The sequence below is a fragment of the Rhinolophus hipposideros genome, assembly GCF_964194185.1.
Source record: "Rhinolophus hipposideros genome assembly, chromosome: 11".
Classification (NCBI taxonomy): Eukaryota; Metazoa; Chordata; class Mammalia; order Chiroptera; family Rhinolophidae; genus Rhinolophus; species Rhinolophus hipposideros.
Genome location: NC_138057.1, coordinates 22,001,199 through 22,024,076, shown reverse-complemented (window position 1 = coordinate 22,024,076; position 22,878 = coordinate 22,001,199). Strand labels below are relative to the sequence as shown.

Sequence of the window (22,878 nt, the reverse complement as noted above, 5' to 3'; positions counted from 1 at the left end):
GATATTTTTAATCTTGTCATCTTGAACAATCTCTCAGCCGTGTAAGACAATGAGTTAAAACTCATTAAATACAAAACTGTAGCGAATCTTCATTGTGTTATGTACACTGCATGTTTTAAATTTCATAATGTCATCCATTAATATTAGCCCTGCCATCATTTCAATTCCTTTCTGAAATGTTTCAGTTAACTTTTCTTAACTGCAGTTTGTCTCCAAGAGTCCTATCTTCAGCCTATAGCAAGAAAACTTGACACGTTTTCCTCCTTCAAAGGGAATGATCTCTCTTGTGTAGAAGGAAGTTTAACTGTACAAAATGATAAATCCAAGAATTAAGAATTCCTTCGTCTTTTTTTTTTTTTTTAAAAGAGAAATAGAAAAGGAAAATCGCTTTTTCAGCTAAGTTCTTTCTTACACAGGCGAAGGATCGCACTGAGCTGCCTTTCAGCGCCTTTGAATGATAAGCGTGGGCCCCTGGGTTCTGTGTTTTTATCACGCCCTCACTTAAAGAACCCTTACAGAGCAAAACTCGGGACCGTCCTCCTGTCAGCACGTCCTCACTGTGGACCACATCTGAGGGTGGCACCTTTTTTCCATACCTCTGCCGGAATGATGTATTGGCAAAAAGTTGCCTTATTCAATTACAGCTACGTTTCAGGTGCATTTCAATTCGTTTTCTATTAGGGCAAAAAGAGCCAGTGAAAGTAAGGAGAAATTCAGGAAAAGAGAGATGAGGTGAAAGGAGAATAAAGGGAGAAAGAAATTAGGTCTATGGGAACAGGAATAGGATGAAAGAACAGGCTAACCACGGATTTAGGTCATCAAGTAAATTGCTGCCAACCAAATAGAAATAAGACTTAAATCATACCCCCTCAGCAACACACAAACTCTGAGACAGTAGCAAAATAACACTGCAGTCCAAAAATACTGAGTAAATAAGATGTCAGATATGCTCAAGAGAGTCAGTGTTTCAATGAGTAACTTCCTACTGTTCAAGATTATTTTCATTTTCTTAACAGAGAGAAATTAAAAACTGATGGGCTTAATTAAAGAAAAACAAAAGGACATTATTTTGTTGTTAAAGGATCAATTCTTTTTTTTGTTAATTGGAATGATGATTAATAAGCTGAGAATTTGATTTCTAAGCTAGCTGGTTTGAGTAACACATTATTTTTCCACAAGCATTTCCATTAAGGAGAGCTCTGTGAATGAAGAAATGATACAGCGCTCCCCTCTTCTAATGGCTGACTTTGTGGCACGCAAGGCTACACAGTGTGTGAACGGAATGGCACTGCACAGTCCTCACCCAAATGAACTCCCGTCATACATTTTTCACCTTAGGGTTTGAATGTATTCTATGAAATTTGCCAGGCTTCCTCCAGGGAAGGGACAAATTAAAGAAAAAGAATCAATACTTATGTTTTTCCTATTCTCTAAACTTTCTTTCAAACCTGCAGAAGGAGAAGGCAGTGCAGGTCATGCTCAGCGAGATGTGCGTGCCTTGGATGTCACAGTCCCAGGTATCATTTTGGGGATGGCATACGCACATATTAAAACTCCTTAGAGTTTCCGTTGTTCGGAATGTTTCTTCATCTTATTTTTCTCACCTGTTTACTAGTTTACCTTATAGGAAAAAAAAATCCTTCTCTTACACAATGTTTTGCGTGTGTGTCAAAAACTAAAGGCTGTTATTCCTGAAGGATGACTCTTTTCCTTTCCTCTCAAGCTTAAAAATAGATGTCAGAGTTCCTTGAAAGGGTCTTTGAACTCCCTTTCTCCTCCTTTCCCTGGTCCTTCAGTAGACAAGGATCACCAAACAAAATGTGGAAGCCAGCTGCTTTTCGGGAAATGAAAATGGCATCAGCTTTGGCAGACAGGGGTGAGATCAATCATTTTCTACAATCCTCACACAGTCTTCTGACCAAGGCCTAGAGAAGGGTGGTTATGTAGTGGCAAAAACATACCACGAAAGGTACAAGAGGGTTTTCACGTGGTGAAGAATTCATTCCACGCACATAACAAATAAGGCTCCAAACCTCACAAGAAAGGAAATCTTGGAACTATTATATTCCGTGTTCTTTGGACAATAACAAGCAGAGAGTCTCAGAGAAAATTTCTCGCACTGAAAAAGTCATCTTATGATTCATTCTTTTCTCCCTACTATCACAAAGTCCCCTGACAAGACTCTGTGGAAAAACAGGAGTTAATTCCTAGATCCATTTGCACACTATGATTCAAATTACGGACACAAACTGAAAACAAATTCCAGTTTCTTCTCTCATTCCTTTTGATACATATGTATTCCAATCAAGAGTCCCAAGTTGAGAAAACACCTCTGCAGCTGTACAGTGTTATTAGCTTTTCACGTTTATAAGGAAAATTCTCTCAGAAACTTTGCAGATTGATAAGGGTGGAGGCTCAATTTAACTTTAACTGAGTGTGTGTAATGCATGTAAGGTGGGAAGGGAGAAGCACTAGAATTTTTGTTTTTCACTGAAGTGGATAACGCCAGCTCACTATCTGTAACGGTCTGTTCCTTTGGAATCAGCTCTGTGTGTCACAATGACCTGGCAAACTCAGATGCTTTCACTATCACTGGAGTCCTTGCAATCCTGCTTTGGCTGTGACCCATTCACTTTTGCCCCAACTTCTCAGAGATGCCTTACTCAGCATCTAATTAGTTAGGGAGGATTTGCCGTGGCTTTTCACCCTGACACAGGAGTGGGAGGATGTGCTGCTGTGGTAGCCCAAATCTGTCCTGTCACTACATTAATCAGATTTCCATAAAAGCATGCATGAATAACTGGATTTATCAGTGCATGTTAATATACACTCATAAATATAATTATAAAAAATACCTACAATTATAGATAAGATATCTGTACCTTTAGGGATTTATTTTTCAACTGTGGTTACTTGACTCACCTTAGCAAAAGGCTTTACAAATTATACAAACACACAGTACCAGTTTGCAGATGACAGAAATAGGAGAAAAACAATTTCGAAATGATCACCTACCATGTTGAAATTCACTTAACATATCATATTGAAAATAAACTTGAAATTTGTGCCCAGGTTTTTAATACAGATCTCATACACATCTCAGAATATGTTTGTGTATGCTTTACTTGCATGAATATGTACATAAATAACCACGTATATTACCTACTACTTTTCCATTGCTACTTTTCCAAATGCCTAACAAATTAGACAGTATCTGTTGAGTACTATACAGACTTCCTATACTATACAGACTTCCACAAGCACCTGTCTCTCTATGCTGCAATTTGTATTTTAACAATTACCCAGATATTCCTATTTCCGTGTTAGATTATCGAATGTATGTTAAGAACTTCATTTGAATGTATGTCTATAGTTAAATCTTCAAAATAAAGCCTATTATCACTCAAATTAAAGAGGGGAACTAAATAGGAGGTAGCAGCCTAGTAATTCAACAGGCTGAAATTACATGCCTCCTAATAGAATATAAATATTTTTTTAGCATCTGGACCATAAGTTTGGTTAATTTAATCCATTTTTTAGTAAGACTTTAGTAAAACACACCAACTGTAAGAAGAGGAGGAAAAAAGGAGGAGGGAAAAGTGCAGAAACCTAGGGGATGATGCTGGCAGTGAAAGTCATTTTCAAAGACCATTAACTATCAACTGCTTTACTCAGGGCTCTGATTAAATAAGAATATACATCCTATGTTAAAAGGGATGTCTATATGAGTGGGCTCGAGTTTATAATAAAAATATATTGTACACACCATAAAAAAAGAATCAAACCACGATACACAATTAGGCATCTAACTTGTAAGAAAAACAGTATATGTGCCTTTTAAGTTGTTAGTGAATAAACATTTAAATTATTTGGGGGAGAGGGGTAAAAAGTCAGACAAAACCACCATTCCCACTTTAAAGTACAGATTCAACAAAATGAAACTGTGTTTGCCTATATGAATAGAAAGAACTAAGAGACTACTGGGAGAAAAATTCATACCGAACATGCTTTTAAATGGATTCCAGCAATGTTATTATATATTTCTTGCAATATATTGTATTTATCATTTCTCTGAAACATGCTAGATTTTATATTAGTAAGAAAGTTTGCTTTACCCTGTCATATCTCTGGTGAGCAGATGCTCTGGTATTAATGTAAATCGTTGATTTAATTTTTTAGCTTTCTTGGTTTGCCCCTCACCTATCTAGGAAATTATTTCTCTGGTGATAACTAACACATCATGCTAATGAGAGAATCTAATGCACAATAGAAAAATGTCACTACTAATAATATTTGCATGAAGTTAAATAAAGCAACTGTAAGAGAATGTCAGACAGTTGTTCTTTAATAAGACACAGTTTCACAATGAAATTATGTTGTTAATTGTGTTACATCATTGGGTGAATCCTAAATTACTACATAATGATGCACAGAGTCATTTATAATTCTAACTCAGTATTTCACTCATGTCTGAAAAGAGACCTTATTAAGGGATCTACATTTTATTTTAAAAGGTTAAATATACCTCACCAACAATAAAAGGAAAATGCCTCTAGTAATGTAAATGTTTAAAATGTGGGCTATAGCCATTTACCTGCTACGGTTTCATTTCTGAAAATACTTCAAAATATATTAGACTACTGCATCCCTTGAGGTTCCTACAAATAATTTTATTTGATAGTCTCTCAAATATACAAAACATTTACAAAAACAGAAAAATCATCTTTTTTTTTAAAAAAAACAAAACAACCTGTTTTTTGTTCTTTTAAATGTCAAAAGCAAGCTTTATTTTCTGCTTTTAACAATACTTCATGAGGTTATATGGGCAAAATATCGTTCTGGACTTCTGGAGATTAACAGAGAAGATGAGTAAAGGGTTTCTGGTCATTCTCGACCTGTCACTAATCAAAGTATCCAAAAGAAAAACTCCCTTTACAAAAGTCAGGAGTCATGCCCTTTAAGGTTATCAAATATTTGTCTGTATGGAAAAAAAATTCTCTTTTGAAAAAATTGAATATAGGAGAAAAATGTAGAGAGAAAGAAAAATGCAAACTGTCATATCTCGAAGTTTAGAACATACTTAATTCCACACCAAATCTAAACTGGCTTCATACTGTGGTTGGTTATCTTTTTGTTAACTATTAGTCAGACTGAAAGATTTACGTATAAGCAGCTCCAACTTCGCTCATACAAAAGGCAAAGATTTTTATATGCCTCCTTCCTAATTTACCTATAGAAAACACAAACCTAGATTATTCAATTTCAGTATTCATGAGCTATTTCCTACTGCAAGTTTTGCTGTAGTTAAATAATAGTGGTGGTGAGTTCTCTATAACTCAGTATGAAACCTACTAGTCAGTCTTCTCTAACATTTAATGAAATGATCAGGTAAATCTCATAGCTTTATATTATCACAGAAAACTTTGAAATAAAAAATAAATTTATTCATTTCATGAGCTAAATCATTTTTTCTTAGACACTAAAATAATCATAATAGAAAAACCTCTTTAATGCCATAGCAATGAGATCTACAGAATTCTGCATATTTGATTAAACTGGACAAACTTTTTCCTGTAGTAAGACAAAAAATGGTTGCTTAATGTATATATTGACACTAGCTAGTATTCCTTCACACTGTGGGCTTCAAGAGATATTTCAAGAAACGTGTCTTCCTTGCACACGCACGCGCGTACACACACACACACACACTCTCTCTCTCTCTCTCTCTCTCTCTGAATCAGCATTGCTGATAAACTACATAGGTAAGGAAAATAAACATATTAAACATCACAGCACATATATTTTTTTGATTTCACATAGTTTGAATTTAAGTTTACACATTGCATTTAAGTCTACACAATATTTATGCAAACTAAAATGTCATCCTGAAGGAGAAAAAATAAAAATAAAAACATGTAAACTCATACTCTCTTTTACATGCTTTCCCAAAATGCACAGGAGGGAAACATTTAGTAACCATGACAGAAAAAGAGGGGGAAGGAAGTCTCTAACTACATGAAAACCAAAAAATAAAGAAAACATAAAATATAGTTAAATCACAACACTTTTTTTAAATTGTGATTTTTCTCCCGTTAGTGTGCTACTGTTTAGTAAACAGGATAATTAATATTATAGTTTTATATAGCATCTATTATGCATACATTACTTCCCTATATTTCTACTATGTGCATACAGTCACAGATGTTCACTGTGACACATGCACACAGGTATACACAACATAGATCTTTATATACCACAGAGTCAAACAGCTGGATCAAAGACATCATAATAGCTTAGTTGTACAAGTTTCTCTCTCTGCGATTTCATATTATTTTCCTAATTATGATCCATCATTTATATAATTTACTTTTTTTGTTGTTTTTTAACTAAAATGTTTTCCACAACTTAATGTCTCCTTAGATTCAAATCTACTTGGAAATGGGCTAGTGCCAAAGAAGCAATCTAACACCATCTATGTGGTTCAATAGCCATTTATCAATTGATCATTATCTCTATCTGGTTTTATTAACTCTTTTCTAGCTAGAGGGAGACCTAAACCAATCTTCTCTTCCAACACACACACACACACACACACACGCACACACACCCCTAACCTCCACTAATACAGAAAACCCTAAAGGTGACATCTAATTTTTAAAGTGTGAAACAAGTTATTTAGTCCTAAGGTCAGTGAAAACACACTTCATGTTCCAACCAGGAAGAGAGCCACCCAGGTACCGAGATGCCTCAATAACACCCCTCTCACAGCACTGCAATGACCAGGAATATCTCTGGGAGGAAAGGAACTTAACTTTTAAGAATGGGAAATTGCACATAAAGAGTTGCTTATTGGGTTTATGTTGATTGCATTTAAACCCCAGCTTACTGTATCAGCAGTAATCAGGGTCCCTCTACAGGATATGTCAAAATACACCTTATTCAAATGCATTTATCCTATCTAGAATTGTGTGATAAAACAGTTTGCCAGCTAAACGCTACAAAAGCCTGGCTCTGTGCACAATTTTCTGCAGATGTATTTCTAAAGTTTTGGTTGTAGCTTACAGTCTAGCAAATTGTTTTCTTTCCTTCATTATCAATACTTTAAAAAAAAACTAAATTAAGTCAATTAAGTATTTAATTCTCATGAACTATTACAATCAAAATAACTTGTTTGTGTTTAAGAAAGTAATTGCAGTATTTTTTTTTTTTTTTACGAGTGGAACCACCTCAATTTCTTAACCGCCATCTGCTTAAAATCCAAGTATTTGTCAGTAATACTTTCGTGCTGTGTGGATGATAATATCATCCTAACTCTTGCTTTGTGTGGATTTGGTGTAGGCTTTTGAAAAGCAAGACGCGTCTAGGAGGGAGGCACCAGGGAACTTCCCTCCCTCGCTTGAGCCCAGTCCAAGATGAAAGTTTCTGGGTTGTTTCCCTTCGCTTCCTCTCACCCTCGCTCCCCCTTGGAGCCGCAGAGCCAGCAATTGTGCAAGAGGAGCCGGGCGCGCAGGGTGCGTATCACCGAGCGCACGGAACGAGCCGCCGGCTCCCGTGATTAATTGTCAGAGGCCGGGGGGCCTCGCACTAGCCCTTCAGCTTTCCCCGCAGAGTCAGCACACGCCCAGCCGCCGCCAGCGCGGCCCGGACCGAGGAGCGGCTCCGGGGAGGACGCCGAGGCTGCGCCCGAGAGTGAGTGCGCCGGCCGGCCGCGGCGGGCGGACGGGCAGGCGGGCGGGCGGAGCCGGAGCTCTCGCTGGCGGGGAGCGCAGGGGCGAGCGAGCGGGCGAGCGCGGCGGCGGCGGGAGGGCCGCGGGCGGAGGAGCTGGGACCCCGGCTCAGCCCGCCACGCACGCCGCTCCGGAGACCCTCGGCGCTGGCAGAGCTTCCTGCACAGCCCAGTCCTCAGCTCGGAGGCCGGGCCGCTTCCCACCCCAGCGAGTCAGTCGGGCTCTTCGGAGGGGCCCCTACGCTTTATGACTGTTTGGAGAACCTCCTCGGAGAGAGCAGACACTTGGAGGAAGTGATGAATACAGCGAAAGATACATTCGTGGGGTGCTGGCGTCTGTTGGGTGTTTAATTTTTAACAGAAGACAAAGAAATACAGGAAATCTTCTCAGGAGCCAGGCTGCACTGGGAAACTTGACCACAAACGCCTTTCTTTGACTTCAGTCCCCTTTCCCCTTTTTCTTTTAAGGAGCCCTTAGGGAAACCATGAAGTAACCCTGCACATTCCACTAACACAGTTAGGACAAAACAGAGCCCAAGTACGAAGTGATCAAATTTTTTTTTTTAAAATTGTTTAGAAAGAAAAATAGCAGAAGCAAAAAGTGCACATAACAATTCGAGGTTTCTTTTTAAAAAAAAAAAAAAATGAAAGTAACTTACCTGTTGGGACATTCTGAATAAAAGGTTAGTATCAGCGTTTTGCCATGTCCCCATGAACCCTGGTTCGGCCGCAGTCGTTCTGGTTCCGAACTGCATGGAGTTGTCAGTACAGGAGTCTCTTAAAGCCAAGTCTCTTGCCCTCTTTGGCTCTCTGTCTCTCTGTGTCTCTCTTTCTCTCACATCCACTTCTGCCTCTTCTGACTGAAAAGTGAAGGTGGATTTTTTGAGCCTCTTGGCAGCCAGTAGTAGCAGGAGTGTAGTGTAGTTAAGAAGCTGGCTGAACTGTGCATTTCATTTGGGAAGGGGGGGATTGAGGGGAGGGAGGGGGTCAGAGCTTCTTTCGCACCTTCTGCACAGATACCCCTATCATTTATGCATAGATTGTGACTCCCAGAGCTTGCCTTTGCTCAGTTTAACAGCTGCCTGTCAGGTGTGCAGGCAGCACTGGAGACCCAACCATCAGCTTCAAACTCTCAGCCACTGCATGTCATTGGATAGCAGAGCTAAGAGTCAACTGCACTGGTCCACTGTCAGGCACCAAATGACACCCTACGCTAACCCTTCTTCAGACACACAGACAGATACACACTTCTGCACATTCCAAGCAGCCCCACGAACACGGACGGCACATGGGGCGTGGAGAAGCTGGGGCCCTTCCCAGGGAATTTTTCCCAAAACAATGTTTTCAGGTGTAACATGCAATATCGGACATCAGTCTTTGCTTTAATATTTGTAAATTGCTATGCTTAAACATTTTTTTTCTAGTTACACCGGAAGAAAGAAAAATATTTAGCTGTAAGAGAATGTAAAGTTGGCTCAGTTGTCTAAATGTTAACTCCTAAAAGTCATATAGTATGTGCTGGACTATTCATAACCACATGAAAACTCCCTAGAGAAAAAAATATATGGACGTGACCTTACACTCTAAAAAGTAAATAAATAAACCTAGCAAATTTTTTTAACATAGAAGATACACAGTAAACATCTGCAAAATACATACATACAAACATACATACGTACAATATAATATCTAATTCCTCAGGCCATTAATTACTCAACTGGATGTTAAGTAATAAGAAACTGAATGGCAAAGAAAAAAGGGTACCTTTTCTTAAAGCTCAAAAGTAGGAAAAAACTCCCATGTTAAAGTTCTGGATGAAGCATCTACAATATCCTTTCAAATCATACAACAGAAAGAGATGAAGAAAAAAAAAAGCCTGTCCCATTTCGGGCAAAATGTAATGAATATAAAAACTCCATTTTTTAAACTCAAGATCTCTCGAAGATTCTATAACGTTTTCCTGCCTGATGAAATAACGTAACCTCAATAGCATGTCATATTTTTAATTAAACCTGTTTTTAAAAGAAAATATCTCTTTATTAGATAGTATTTATCTCCCTTGTTTATGGAAAAGCAGAACTGAACAAAATGCACTGTACATAAACAGTAACTTCAAAATGGAAAGCTAAATTCATGTCATCTCATAAAAGTAGTCAGCAGGAAAAAGCCATCCTTCCTAAACTTAAAGTGTAAGGAACATTAATCTTCAACCACCTACAAATATCGAGGACAAATGTACCACTCTCCGTGCTCCTTCTTAACTGAAGAATAACAATAAACCTTACTCTCTGAAACAACAAAAGACACAGAAAAGAGCTTCAATGGCAGCTCTGTGTCATTAGTGGACAATGAGAAAAGATGAGAAAACGTACACTATGTTGACACAAATGTGCCTTCCCCTCTAGAACCTACATCTCCTGAAAGCTTTTCTGTTAAACTTCCCTCCGGTTCACCACCATTAAGCACAAAAAAGTCTCAAAAGCAGCAAATTCAATATCTGAGAAGAAGCAAACAAGAACCCAAAGAATTGTTGCCTTAAACTATATTAAGTCCACCTGTGGTCAATAAAAATATTCTTGAGGGGGGAGGGCAGGAAAAGCCCCTACGAGTCAATTGTCAACAGTGACTGTACCTTTACAGCTAGCTATTACCCACTTAAACTCCCTCTAAAATTTGCTAGCCTCTTGATTTCTGAAGTGGCACTCAGTGCCTCAGTCAAGCTGCCTGCTCAGCTCCTGACCTTCCCACTAATGGCTGTTATTTGTGCGAGGCTTAAGGACACTGTCAATAGCAAGCTTCCTCCTCGCTCCTCTCAAGCTCTGTTGTATCGCTTTGCCTGCATGTTCTCTCTCGCCTGCCTCTTGCTCTCTCGCTCCCCCCTCCTTCCTTCCTCTTTCCTTCACTCCCTCTTCCTCTTCTTCCAGCCCCCACCCCTTCTTTCTTTCAGTCCTGCAGTAATCTTCATTCCCTGGTATCCTACCCCCAATCACACCTCTCTCTCTCTCTCTCTCTCTCTCTCTCTCTCTCTCTCTCTCTCTCTCTCTCTCTCTCTCACACACACACACACACACACACACACACAAATACAAAAATCAACTGGCATGCAGCAGCAAGCACCTGCAGTAATAGACTCTTTTATTAAAACTGTTATTCTGCAAGACTTGAAATTCCCCGTGGACCGGGCCATGTCAAAGCCGATATAATTAACTAGAGGCTCAGCAACGGATCAATTACCAGACAAGCAAGTGATAGTGAAATCAATGAAAGATCATCAGCCACATTATCAGTGTTGCAACTCATTAGGGCAAAACTGAGAAATGTGCTCAAAGCGAGCCCAAGCAAGGTGGCATTACAAAACAAAGGGCTAATTTGGAGACCCTGCTGTGAACAATCTGTAACAGAATTAGCCTTTTTTCCCCCTAAACTGCACAGCTCCGTAACCAAATGTGACAGACTGAGAGAAGCAGTTTATTAAGACACCAACCCCAAGTTTATTTAGTTCATAAACTCTCTCCTAGAAAATCAATACAGTCTGTACAGGGTTATTAGGCTGACTAGCTAATACATCCAAATCTGGTCTGCTCGGCCAGCAGTCCTCTGACAAAATGCTACCCAGCGTAGGCAAACTGAGCTGTTTCAGATATCAAAGTCTGAGGTGGCTCTAGGTAAAACAAGTCTGCAGTGTAACTAGTCCCTGCACATTACTGCCAAGGCACAAGCCACAAAAGCACCGGGATATCTTTGAGGGTCAAATAGTTTTCCACAACAAATCTGTATCACACGATACTGCACCTACTAACTGGATTTGATGAAATGAAATTGAACTAGTTTGTAAGACTACAAACTGGACAAGCTTTATTACAGTAAGAGACAACAATTAACCCAAAGACTTAAAAAAATGTAACTATGAGGCTCAAAAATCACTTATGAGTTTTTCCACTGGCTACATAATCATCTACAGATTATGGAACAACTCTTTGGAATCATTTTGTATTAAAGTTATTTAAAAGTGGGAAGTGGACAAAAGCATCCCTTCACCCAGTAACTGCTTTTTTATTGCCCTGATTCCATGTATTTCATGCTAAAGACCTGCAAATACCAAGGCTATGTGATGGCTTTCCTACCTTTGCTGATAGTGAGAGACATACCGTGGAAATTAAGGAGCATACCAACTAGGTCTGAATGGCACCTCAGCTATTAAAGACAATATGGAATGTACCTCCACCTCACCACAAGACATAGCAGAAGTACACTTACACAAAGAAAGTCACATCCAGTTTACAGTGTTAAAATAGCCTGAAGAACTGAAGGAAAAAACAACAGCTTTTGGAAGTGACTGTTCATGATGTTTATCATTTAAAATGTATTTTCACAGGACTTGAATAAAATCCAATTTATAGATTGCTGTAAATAAACATTTCCCCCTAACTTTTGACCTGATCCCTTACTGAGCATTTCATAGCTGGTATTTTTGAGTAATGTGTTAAAAAAAAAGTTTATTTATATATATGTGTGTGTGTATGTATAAATACATGTACATACACACACACACACACACACACACTCACACACATATATTCTAAACCTATTCAATAGATGCCAATGTTTTGGGTAATAATTAAAAGTTGTAATTACAGAGGAATTTTATTTTTTAAAACCTTTTTGCATATAACTACACACTGTGCATGTACCCTCAATGAGATCCAATTAGTTGCAAAGAATTTGCATTTCAGTTAGTGTGGGATAACAAGACTTCAGGGAGACACAATGCAATTCCACCAGCAGAGTAAGAAAGTGTGTTCTTTCTTGTTAGCTCTATAAGCAATCATTCCCACAACCGACTGTTTAAAATGTTACTGATCTTTTCAATATTTGGGTATTGAGGTGGGTTTAGGTTTTCCCTTTCATTAAAAAAAAGGGGGACATGTTGGTTCGAATATCAGCACAATAATTACCTGAAGAAACAAATGAGCAAAGGATTTTGTTTTGTATGTATGTTTGTGGGTTTTATTTTTTTTGGGGGGGGGTGAGAGATATTGCATACTTTTTCTTTTCTTAATACGTAGTACTAATTTCTTTAAGAGCATGTTGCTTTTTAAAAGCAAATTCCATAATGGGGGATAGAGAAAACTCATTGAGATAGTTTATATGTAAATATAAGGTTTGGTGATAAAGGCACGCATTTAGTATACTGAGAAAGTACACAAGGATTTTCATTTTTTCTAGCTATGTTTCCAACAATGTAAATCGTAAGCAAATATAAAATAAATGTATAATTTATATACACAGATTAACAAGCATCTCTAGGACTTCAGCTGGTTCACGGAACAATATCTGTAATTCCCTGGGTTCAGTTCAGCAGCTGTTAACAGATTCTGTAATCTGTAATGACAGTAAACTGGCCTTTGCTCTTCTTTTATTCACTATTCATTTTCAAGGCTTGGTTAAGTACAGAGCTGGGTTAAAGATCAGTGGTTTTTCATGTGACACACGCTGGTATTCATCTAATGGCTTGTCAAGACAAAACTGTCCCTGTTCTTGCCAAAATAATAAAAATGATGCTCCACATCGCATGACAATCAGCACTTCCTAATGGCAAAACAACTCGAGCTTTTGTAATTCACTTATTTCATAGGAAAAAGAAAATTTAATAATTGGCTCTCCAATCCTACATGTGGAATTAGGTTGCATTCTCAAAGGAGATTTTTAAAAAACGTTTTGGCCGCTCTTAACTCTAAAGCAACATGTAAACTAGTTTATAATCAAATTAGACTTTACTGTATAAAAATAATGCTGAAGCTACAAATTCATATGGCATTAAAGTACATAACTTAATATATGCAAATTATGCAGAAGCAGCAGGCTAGGCCCAGTCACAGAGGTGGGGTGAACCAATTGAGGAAATGTCATTTTTCTTGAGAACAAAGTATGGGACTTGCTTTGCAACATCTGTTGGGCTGTGTGAAATGTTAACAGATGTCTTAAGTGAATAAAGGAAAAAGAATTAATAAAGGAAACCTCCTCTGAACAGATAATCCGTCCAAATTTCCATATTCCTGAGGAAAAAACGTTGACAGCAACCTTTTTCCCTGGTGAAACCTGCCATCCCTCCTTTATTGTGTAAAGTTTTGTTTTCTATGTGAAGTTAAGAGGGGGAAATTTTTTGACTCACTATAAAGAAGAGAATAAAGAAAAAGTAAAACTAACAATAATTTCAACTGAGTTTTTCCCTTGTGAATAATTATATCATAATCTAAGCTGCCTGTTTTCCCTTGAGTCACATATGTAATTTGATGGGAGGACAGTGAAAAGTTCACCCCCTAAAAAATACTCAAAAACATGAAATATAACTCTACTGTGCCTGCATGTTTTGGGAGAAAGGAAGGAGGGAAGATTAAAAAGCAGCTCTTAAAATAGAGTTCCGATATGAACACATCGCTACGCATTACAGTGCTCATTTTCAGTTAGGATTCACCTATCATTCACACCTAAATCCTGGCACTCTCCCTGGCTCCTGATCCTTCCACTACCACCCTAATAAGGGATGAAGCACCCCTCCTTCAACAGTCAAGGGTTCCACACAGTAAGGTCTGATGATCATGAAGAAAACTTTTGGATTATACTAGTTGTGTCCTTGTATTTAAATTTTAAGAAAACTTGGAAACTTTTCTTAGTTTACAACTCTCATTCGTGTTTTAATTCATGAGATAATCTAGGCAAACCCGAATGCAGCCACTTTTATCCAGATTAAAAAGATGCACGCATGCATGCCAACTACTGAATGTAACCTGGTGCTCACTTGTGAAGTGAATATAAACCTTGTTCTTCTATAAATCTTCCTCTTTAAGAGACATCCATTCCATTGCTTATTCTCTGAAAACGTGGGATATAAATCTGGGTTAACAGCTCATGGATTAACTAACTCAAAAGGCAGTTAAGGATCTTGACAGATTCAAAAGAAGGAAGAAAAAAATCGTGTTGTCTTCTCCGACTGCCAGTCTCCATCACTGGCCCCTCTCCCCTCTACGAGAGTCTGTGTTAAAATTGTATGTTAACTTTGTTTCATAGTTATACCTTATCCAGATGATTCTGACCGCCAGGGCTGGGGTCATTTCAACATACAGAATCCTCAGCCAGAATAATCTCTAGATTTCAGGGAAAAGATCATGACCCAAATTGTAAACTAAGACATGTAGGCATATCTTCAGTTTGGGGTTAGTTTGTTTTTTGCCAAAGCATTGTGGGTATTAAATGCTCAGGTGTTTACTCACGGGAATACCATTTTAGAATACATGACAAAAAATATAACAGAAAAATAAACTGCTATATATATATATATATATATATATATATATATATATATATATATTTGACCATGCACATGGAGGGAGAAAGCTGGCGCACTGAAAACATCATTATATGACCTCAGACCAAGAGAGGAACACAAGGTTTGAATAGAACACAGGTTGAAAATACTTTGAACAGTGGCACGAACACACCTCAGAAGCAAATGCTACCTAAAAGTTTCATCTTTTTATGGTGAAAGGGAGAAACCACTCTGGTTGACACTTGTCTCTGGACCAACTGGAACCATCAATGAGACACAGCATCTGCTGACAGCCTAATCAGGGGCTCAGTTTCAGAGAAACACATCAAGGATCTATCTAAATACCATAGTCCCTTGATACACTATGAAAAATAAAAGAAAACTGAAAAATTAAAAGATTCGGGTAGGGTGTGGTGGACAAAGTAGTTTATATAATGAGGAATCTTTAGGATCAAGAGTTTTGCAGATGCAAAAGCATCTGAGGTCAGCATGAATCTCAAGCCTCCAAAAGATCAAACATTTGACCTACTTTGTTTTGGTTTAAAAAGAGAAAAGTGACTTTATTCATCTTCTCTCAGGTACGAACAGTGACAATGGCTTCTTCCTACCATAACCGAAAGTGACTATGTTATGAGAAAATCCTCCAGAGAAAAAGAGCCAGTGATGTGTTTCCTTCCTTAAATGAGTATTAAAAAACAGGCTGGGAGCATAAATGGGGAATTGCTTTTGTATGATCATGAAGCGCTGCAAGGATCGTAGAGATAATCTTCATTTCTTTATTTACTTCCTTCTAAAGTCTGCAAACCAAAAAGTTTGCAGCCCCAGTGAAAATGTCATAATAGTTTAAATCACTGTCAGGAAGAAAGATTGAGATTCACAGACACCCGGGAAATCCAACACTGCTTTTAGAGTTATCACAGATGGTTATTTATTGATGGTACCCCCTTATATGAAAGTCACAACCTAAAATAAGAAATTTAAAAAGTGAAATGCCAGTATAACTGAAGTTTCAAAATCTTCGGAAAAATCACAGGCTCTTTTATATACATACGTATTTAAATAAAATGTTGAAACAAAGCAAATTTGCGTAAACTTGGAGACTGTTTTCAAAATTAAGAATCTCAGAAGGTGCCAGAAACTCACTCATAGAAGGTTAAAACAGAAGAAATTAACAGCTGGCGAAGGTCTCAATGGTGATGACCTTTGGTGGGGAGTAGTGGCTGCTAGGGGCACAGGAAAGCTTCTGGGCTTCAGGTAATGTTCTGTATCTCCATTATCTTAGAGGTTCTGGGTATGATCACTTTGTAAAAATTCATCAAGCTGTATACACTTACGATTTATGTGCACATTTCTGTATGCATGTTACACTTCAGCTCACAAAGCTACGACTGCTACTGCTAAATGGCATGATTACTAAACGCAGTGATAACAGTAAATTAGAACTATGTTTAAGGAAGAAAAGGTAAACGAATGGGGGTGGGAGAGAAGAGGAAAGGGACAGAAGATAGCAGATACTTTATCACCGTCAAAAATCATTCAAATAACTGTCACTAAACGTACTGCTGGCAACAATTTCTTCAAAGGTAAGACGTAGTAGAAATCAAGTAAATATCTGCGTTTCACAGAATGAGGATGAATGTGAAAGATAGTAAAAGGGTGGGGAAAATAATTAGGTGAGTGATACCTTAACTAGGCAGCACAAGAGCGTGAGTGTATGCAAGTGGCTTAAATGGAAAAGAACAACATACCTCAACCTGAGAAGTATCAACTCTACAACACAGGACCCTGAAACGTGCTCACCAACCACCCTGATTGAGCCTGTTCTCTGATTTATAATTATGGCTATTTGGGGGTGAGTAATTTGGGCTAGGCACCAAGCGTGCCTTTTGAGAGACTGGGAAGGAAATTACTCGATAGACAGTATGACTTAGAGGCACTGAGCATATCAAGACAGATTAAGAAGAAAAAAAGCAATTGCAAATATAAGATACTCCTCTGACCACCCAAACACTTTTTACGAGTTCAATCTCTAGGCTGACAGAAGCCAACTATTAAATAAACAAAGCCTGGAGAGAATGGAAGTAACAAAGTGGGAACAACTGGATAATTTGCTAATTGATAAGGGATCCACTTTTGTCCTGACTAGGTCAGTCTCTAGCTCCCTTTTCTTTCATTTATTATAAGGAAAGACATTTTCAATTAAACATTTTTTTTAGCCACTGTCAGAGAATAGTGATCAAAGCCCTACTTGCCCGGTACAAACACAGGGAATTTAAGAAAATAGTTCCTGCTCACAAGAAGTTCGCAATCTAGTACAGGAGATAAGCCATGTACAAAAACAAACTTAATAAAGCACAATGTGATAAGAGAAGTAGCAGCAGAATCTTGTACGACTTAGAAAAGGAGATTCCTTCCAACCAGTATGGTAACTAAGAGAAAGTCTCTAAGCAGAGGCAGCACTTGCACTGGAACTGAAGAACTAGATAATACCTCTAAAGAAGTGATCCAATTTGACTAGAACATAAGGTAGGATCTGTGTAGAACAATGGTGAACGAAAGGGACGGATGGGTCAGTCGGAAGTAGGGTAACAGGAACAGTGCTATATTCCACTATAAAAGTTGCTATTTATCTTGTTATCCACCAATAGTCCGAACTGCTGAAAGGTTCTCACCAGCAGCATGGAATGATCATTGCTCTGAGAAGATTTATCTGGCAACAGCATGACAGACAGACTGAAGGGTGAAAAGACAGAAGCAAAGACACCAGTTAGGAAGTTATTACTAGAATAAGCTGGGTAAAATGGCTATAGGCAATAAAGCTGGAAGAAAAAGAGCAAGATGCAATCTGGAGATAAAATCCAAGGGACAAGAATGATAAGATGAGTAACAAATAAGAAGAGTCAAAGATGACACTAAAGCTCTGATATTCTGAGCATGGAAAAGCAGTAGCACCGTCAATACAAATGGGGGTGGAGCTAGTTTGTGGGACTACAGAGTGAGCTCAGTTTGGGGAAACAGCAGATCATGCCAGTGAAGCAGACTGCCACCGGAATGATCAGATCTGGCAGCCATCTACAGAGAAGTGATACAAGAGATAAAAGAAGGTGGCCAAGGTTAGCATCTTGGGGGATACCCACGGTTACCAGGGGAGAAGACAGAAGGAACATATTACCAGGAGCATCATAATTGTCAAATGTTCTGAACAAGAGAAGTCAGAGTTTACAGACGTTGGATGTTCAGAGTTTTAAATGTTCTAAAAAACAATGCTATATTTAAAGTATAGTAAAACCACATGTAGTAGTAAATACAGTAAGAGCAAAACAGAATGCAGGGGAATGATGAATACCCAAATCAGAATAGTGCCTGAGTGGGGTTGTATACCGGATAGAGGGGACAGCAGTAACCGCAGAATAATTATAAGGGTGGTAACCCTGGGCTTTAGATGTACACAATTAGTTCTTAAGTTTGGGTAAATGGGTGTTCATTATGCCATTCCACGTATATATTTCTGGCTGCAATATTTTATAATGATATTTTTTGTGTCCCAAGAGAAATGTCTTAGTGGACTGATAGCTACAGAAGTTATAGAATCCAGATTCTACAGGAGTTAAGTAAGAAAATTATAAAGACATGAAGGCAGAAAAGATAAAACATTCTTTAGAGAAATGTTGCAAAGCAAGAAACTGAAGTAAGAAAAGGCTGGTCTGAAAAGTTACTAGCGCCTACGAGAAGTGGTGTTATCATGTTGATGGGTTTGCTTCTCACTATAGGGGAAAGAATGAATCTATCCATAGGCAAAGGGAATGAAGCCAGCAGAAAAAAGGATATTGAAAATCTAAGCCAGAGGGAAAATGATACAAAAGGGTCCTAGAAGAGAATGGGATCAAGAACACGCAGGAAAGGGGTGCCCCTGAAGGGAGAAGAAAAAAACTTTTCTTAAAAACCAAAGGTAAGAGACTTAAAAAAACATTCTGTGGTTAAAAAATATAAATATTGAGAGTGTCATGTCAGAAAGCCAATTTACTACCCATTTCCACCACTGAAGTGTACACCTGTTGAAAGGAACAGAGTTTTATCCACCTTTGGCAATCCCGGGCCTAAGCGAGTGCTAAACACATAGTAAACGTTCAATAAATAACTGCACCAAAGAATTGATCATCTCAGAAAAGAGGAGGTCGCCTGCTCAGAGAAACAAGGGATGAAATCAAGCACTATTAAAGAGTAGAACGGGTTTGGTCCAATTAGAGAGAGTAAAATGAAACTCTGAATAATGAGAAATGAGTAAGACGTCACAAACATCAGAAAGAACTCAGCCTTGGTTCTTAAAAAGCCGGGAGAAATTACAAGCAAGCAAACTGTGTTCAAGAAAGTGTAGCTCAGATTTCCCACTTTGGGAAGTGGAATACTTAGAACGGCAAGAAGTCCTTAATGCAAAATTGAAAAAAGCCTTGCTCCAAAACATACACCCTAAGAGGCAATAGTACCTTGTAAATCATTGCCTTTATAAGGCATTCCTATGGAATATAGTTCTTATAAACAAACTAGAATAGAGAATGATTTTAGGATGAAATTATTTAGATGTCCCCCAATTCCAAGTGCTAACTACGTAGTGTTTTTTTTTCAATGTCTATACATTTATTCCTGGCTAATGAAATTCCCCAAACAAAAATCAAAAAATTGTATGCTATGTCACATACGGAATTTGAAAGGAGTAGGAGATGTGAAAGAATGTCACTTCATTAACAAACGTGAGAGGAAGCTTAGGAGAGCTAAGTTCCACTCCTTACTTCCTGATTTGTGTCTCCAGAACTGCAATTGTGGTCCAAAGTCCCCCCAACTCCATGTACAATTAGTGAGGGCTGCATTAGCCGAACTGGGCACTCTCCATCCGGAATCCTCTGGAGAACAGGGAAATGATGAGTTGTATCACCTGGCCAATCTCAGCAACCGCCAAACAGTCACCTCAGGGACTTGGACAAAGACATCCATCCACTGCGCTGGCAGCCACTACAGCCTGCCTTCCTGAGTCCTCTCTGTAAGGACCACCGTCTAAGTGACCTGTCATAGAGCTTTATAAAGCAGCATTAATACTGGGGGCCAAAATGAGATTGATCTTTGAGCTTCGTGGTCTCTTGTTGTCAACGGTGCATTATAAAACCAATACTAAATACTTTATAAACAGGTCTCCCTACAGTGTATTAGAAAAACAGTACATATTTCATGCCCCATAGTTAGGTAGCCACATATCCATCAGACTACTAAATTATTTATTAGGTGCTCAGAAGTGCAATAAGAGTCAATAAACTAACTTCTGAATACTTACAAGCTACTATTTCACTGGAAATTGTACCTGAATGAGAAAACTAAAGCACAAACTGAATGGGGGAGGGAAATGTCCCAGCTCTCTCAAGTGTACTGTTAGAAGGAAGCACAGGCCTTAGGGATGAGAACGGACAAAAGCTGCTGTGTCCTGAAGAATCTTGGTTACTGAATTCACAAAGAAAGCGCCACCCAACCCCATACTCATTTCCTCTCTCTTCTGTCTAGATTTTTCTAGTCCTATCAACCCTGGAGACAGCTCAGGGAAATAAAAATTGGTGGAAAATATTTTGAACACACCCTGAATCAGAGCAGATGACAACCAATGGTGGGTACCTGACATCTCCAAATAAAGTACACAATGGCTTGAGGGTACAAGCTTTCTGCAACATGCACAGCATGGAACCGAGCATTTTGTTTTTCTCTTTCCATTTTTCAGTTAAAGTTCCCAAGACCGTAGACACCCTACGATCAGTCTCTGGGGCCCAGACCAACATCATCAAGCATTTCTTTCCAGGCTCCACCCCGCTAAAAAAAAATAACAAAAAAATAACAAAAAACAAAACATACAACAACCAAAACAACAACAACAACAACAAAAAACCCCTTCTGTTCAAGAATGTATTCCAGCCCTTCAAGGAGGAATTTCTTCAGCTGGGAGTTATTTCCCAAACTATCAGAGGCGTGGACCTTTGTGTAGTATTGTGGGTGCCATGGTTTCACATGTTGGCCACATTAATAGTGGAGAGCAAGCATCTGTAACCCACAGCTGACTGTGCTCCAGCCCAAAGCACCCGCAAGGCCAATGCCAATGCAAACCACTCTTCCCATCCCACATCTGAACCACACTGGTTTTCTCCAGGAGCCAGGCGCTGAGATACAGTTCTGAAAATGCAGGTTTTGGGTTCTTTCCATTCACATGATGGGTATAGAGTGTTGAGAAGAATACTGCCAGAGGGGCTGGCTCTTTTTTTACTCTCCCATTCCACACCAAGTGAATAAACCATAAAGAGGTTGTCTAATGGTGTTCCAAAATCTCCCAGGGGGGAAAAAAACCTAAACGGATAAATATATAGATTTTTGCACACTGTTTTTGTTTTTCTTCCTAGAGTCTTCCAGTTTTAGCCCAATCGGCTGGAGCTTTTAAGGTTGAAAAACATTTTATGTGGGTAGGAAAAAGAAGTGGAAATAAAGGAGAAACATGGGAGAGACATAATTTCACATCACTTTCTCCACGAGATCTCCCCGCACCCTAGAAATAATGAGAGTTGATGAAAAAAAAAAAAACGTAAGGCAAGACTAGTTTCTTATTCCTTTTGCTACTACAACTACAGCTCAGATAATTATTCATATTAATGAGTTTGGTATGTAGACAAACTATAAAAGACGCAGTCTCTGACCTCAAGTACTTATCTCTGTCTTTTGGGATTTACTCCTCCTGCTAGATTTACTTTTCTTCTTCATACCCTCGCCCAGAGGAAGCGATCATCACTCAGGACTTGGAGCATTTCCATGGGTGGGGTTTAAATATGGCAACGAGAAGAGAGGGAACATTTGCCCTTAAACAGAGACAATACAGTGTTGGCCCCACAGCTCAGGATGTCTAGTTTGTGACAAAGGGAAGTAGAAACTCCCTGTGAAAGTTTCACATCGGCCTTACTACGCTTTATCAGAAAAATCTTCTCAAGTGGGAAAGGAGATAGTATTCCAGGGTTTTATCACATCAAGCACACATATGCACACACGGTATCACAGTACAAAAACGAGCTAATATTAGACAAAAACTTCAACCCACACTTTGGGTTCAGTTATTTGTTTTGTAGCAGCATGTAGGGGGCAGTTCTGCCCAGTGGTTCAGCACCGCAGTTCTGCAGTCGATTATTCCGGTTTGAATACCTGGGGCAACGTTTCCTAGTTATGTGACCTCAGCAAGTTACTTAGCCTTGCCAGGGCCCAAATTCCTTATCTCTAAAAAGGAAATAATACTAGTTCACCAAACTGTTGTGAAGATTTTGATTAGCAGAAAAGGCTCAGCTGAGTGCCTAGCACAGAAGCACTCAATAAATGTCAGTGGCTGCATGTGTATACGTGTATGTATATAAAGGGAGACTGCAAACTAGAAGTCCCTAGGCCAAGTTTGGTCCTCAGGCCAACTGTGTTTTGCTTGATTCCATAAGTGAGTGTGTATGAGTGTGCATGTCTGCTTAACTCACGGTCAACATGCAAAAAAAGAAAAAAAGAAAGAAAGAAAGAAATTCTAAATTAAACTGATTTCCAGTTGCTGGGGACCGCGTGGGGACAGGCGAAGGATGGAGTGTCAGAGAACAAAGATATGGCAATAGAAATCTGTGGGCCTTCATGACAATACTCCGTGGCAGTGGAACAGAAGCTGCTGCTGTTAGCGTGCACTCTCAGATGGGCACACGCTTCCCCACTCCTCCATCTGTTTTCTTCCTCCAGCCCATGACCTGCCTGGCCACTGCAGGCATCTCAGTCTGTAGCCCCC

General features: G+C 38.9%; 1 protein-coding gene across 3 annotated transcripts in view; it reads right to left on the bottom strand.

The window, feature by feature from the left end:
- BNC2 (basonuclin zinc finger protein 2) overlaps positions 1–22,878 on the bottom strand; it is a 409,221-nt gene that overhangs the window by 268,464 nt on the left and 117,879 nt on the right. For 2 of the 3 annotated variants that reach the window (XM_081067443.1, XM_081067444.1), the window contains exon 2: positions 8,386–8,586. The exons of the other annotated variant lie outside the window; for it this stretch is intronic. In XM_081067443.1, the coding sequence (XP_080923569.1) occupies positions 8,386–8,586 (201 nt within the window). The remainder of the gene's footprint in view (positions 1–8,385; positions 8,587–22,878) is intronic. 3 annotated transcript variants of the gene reach the window in all.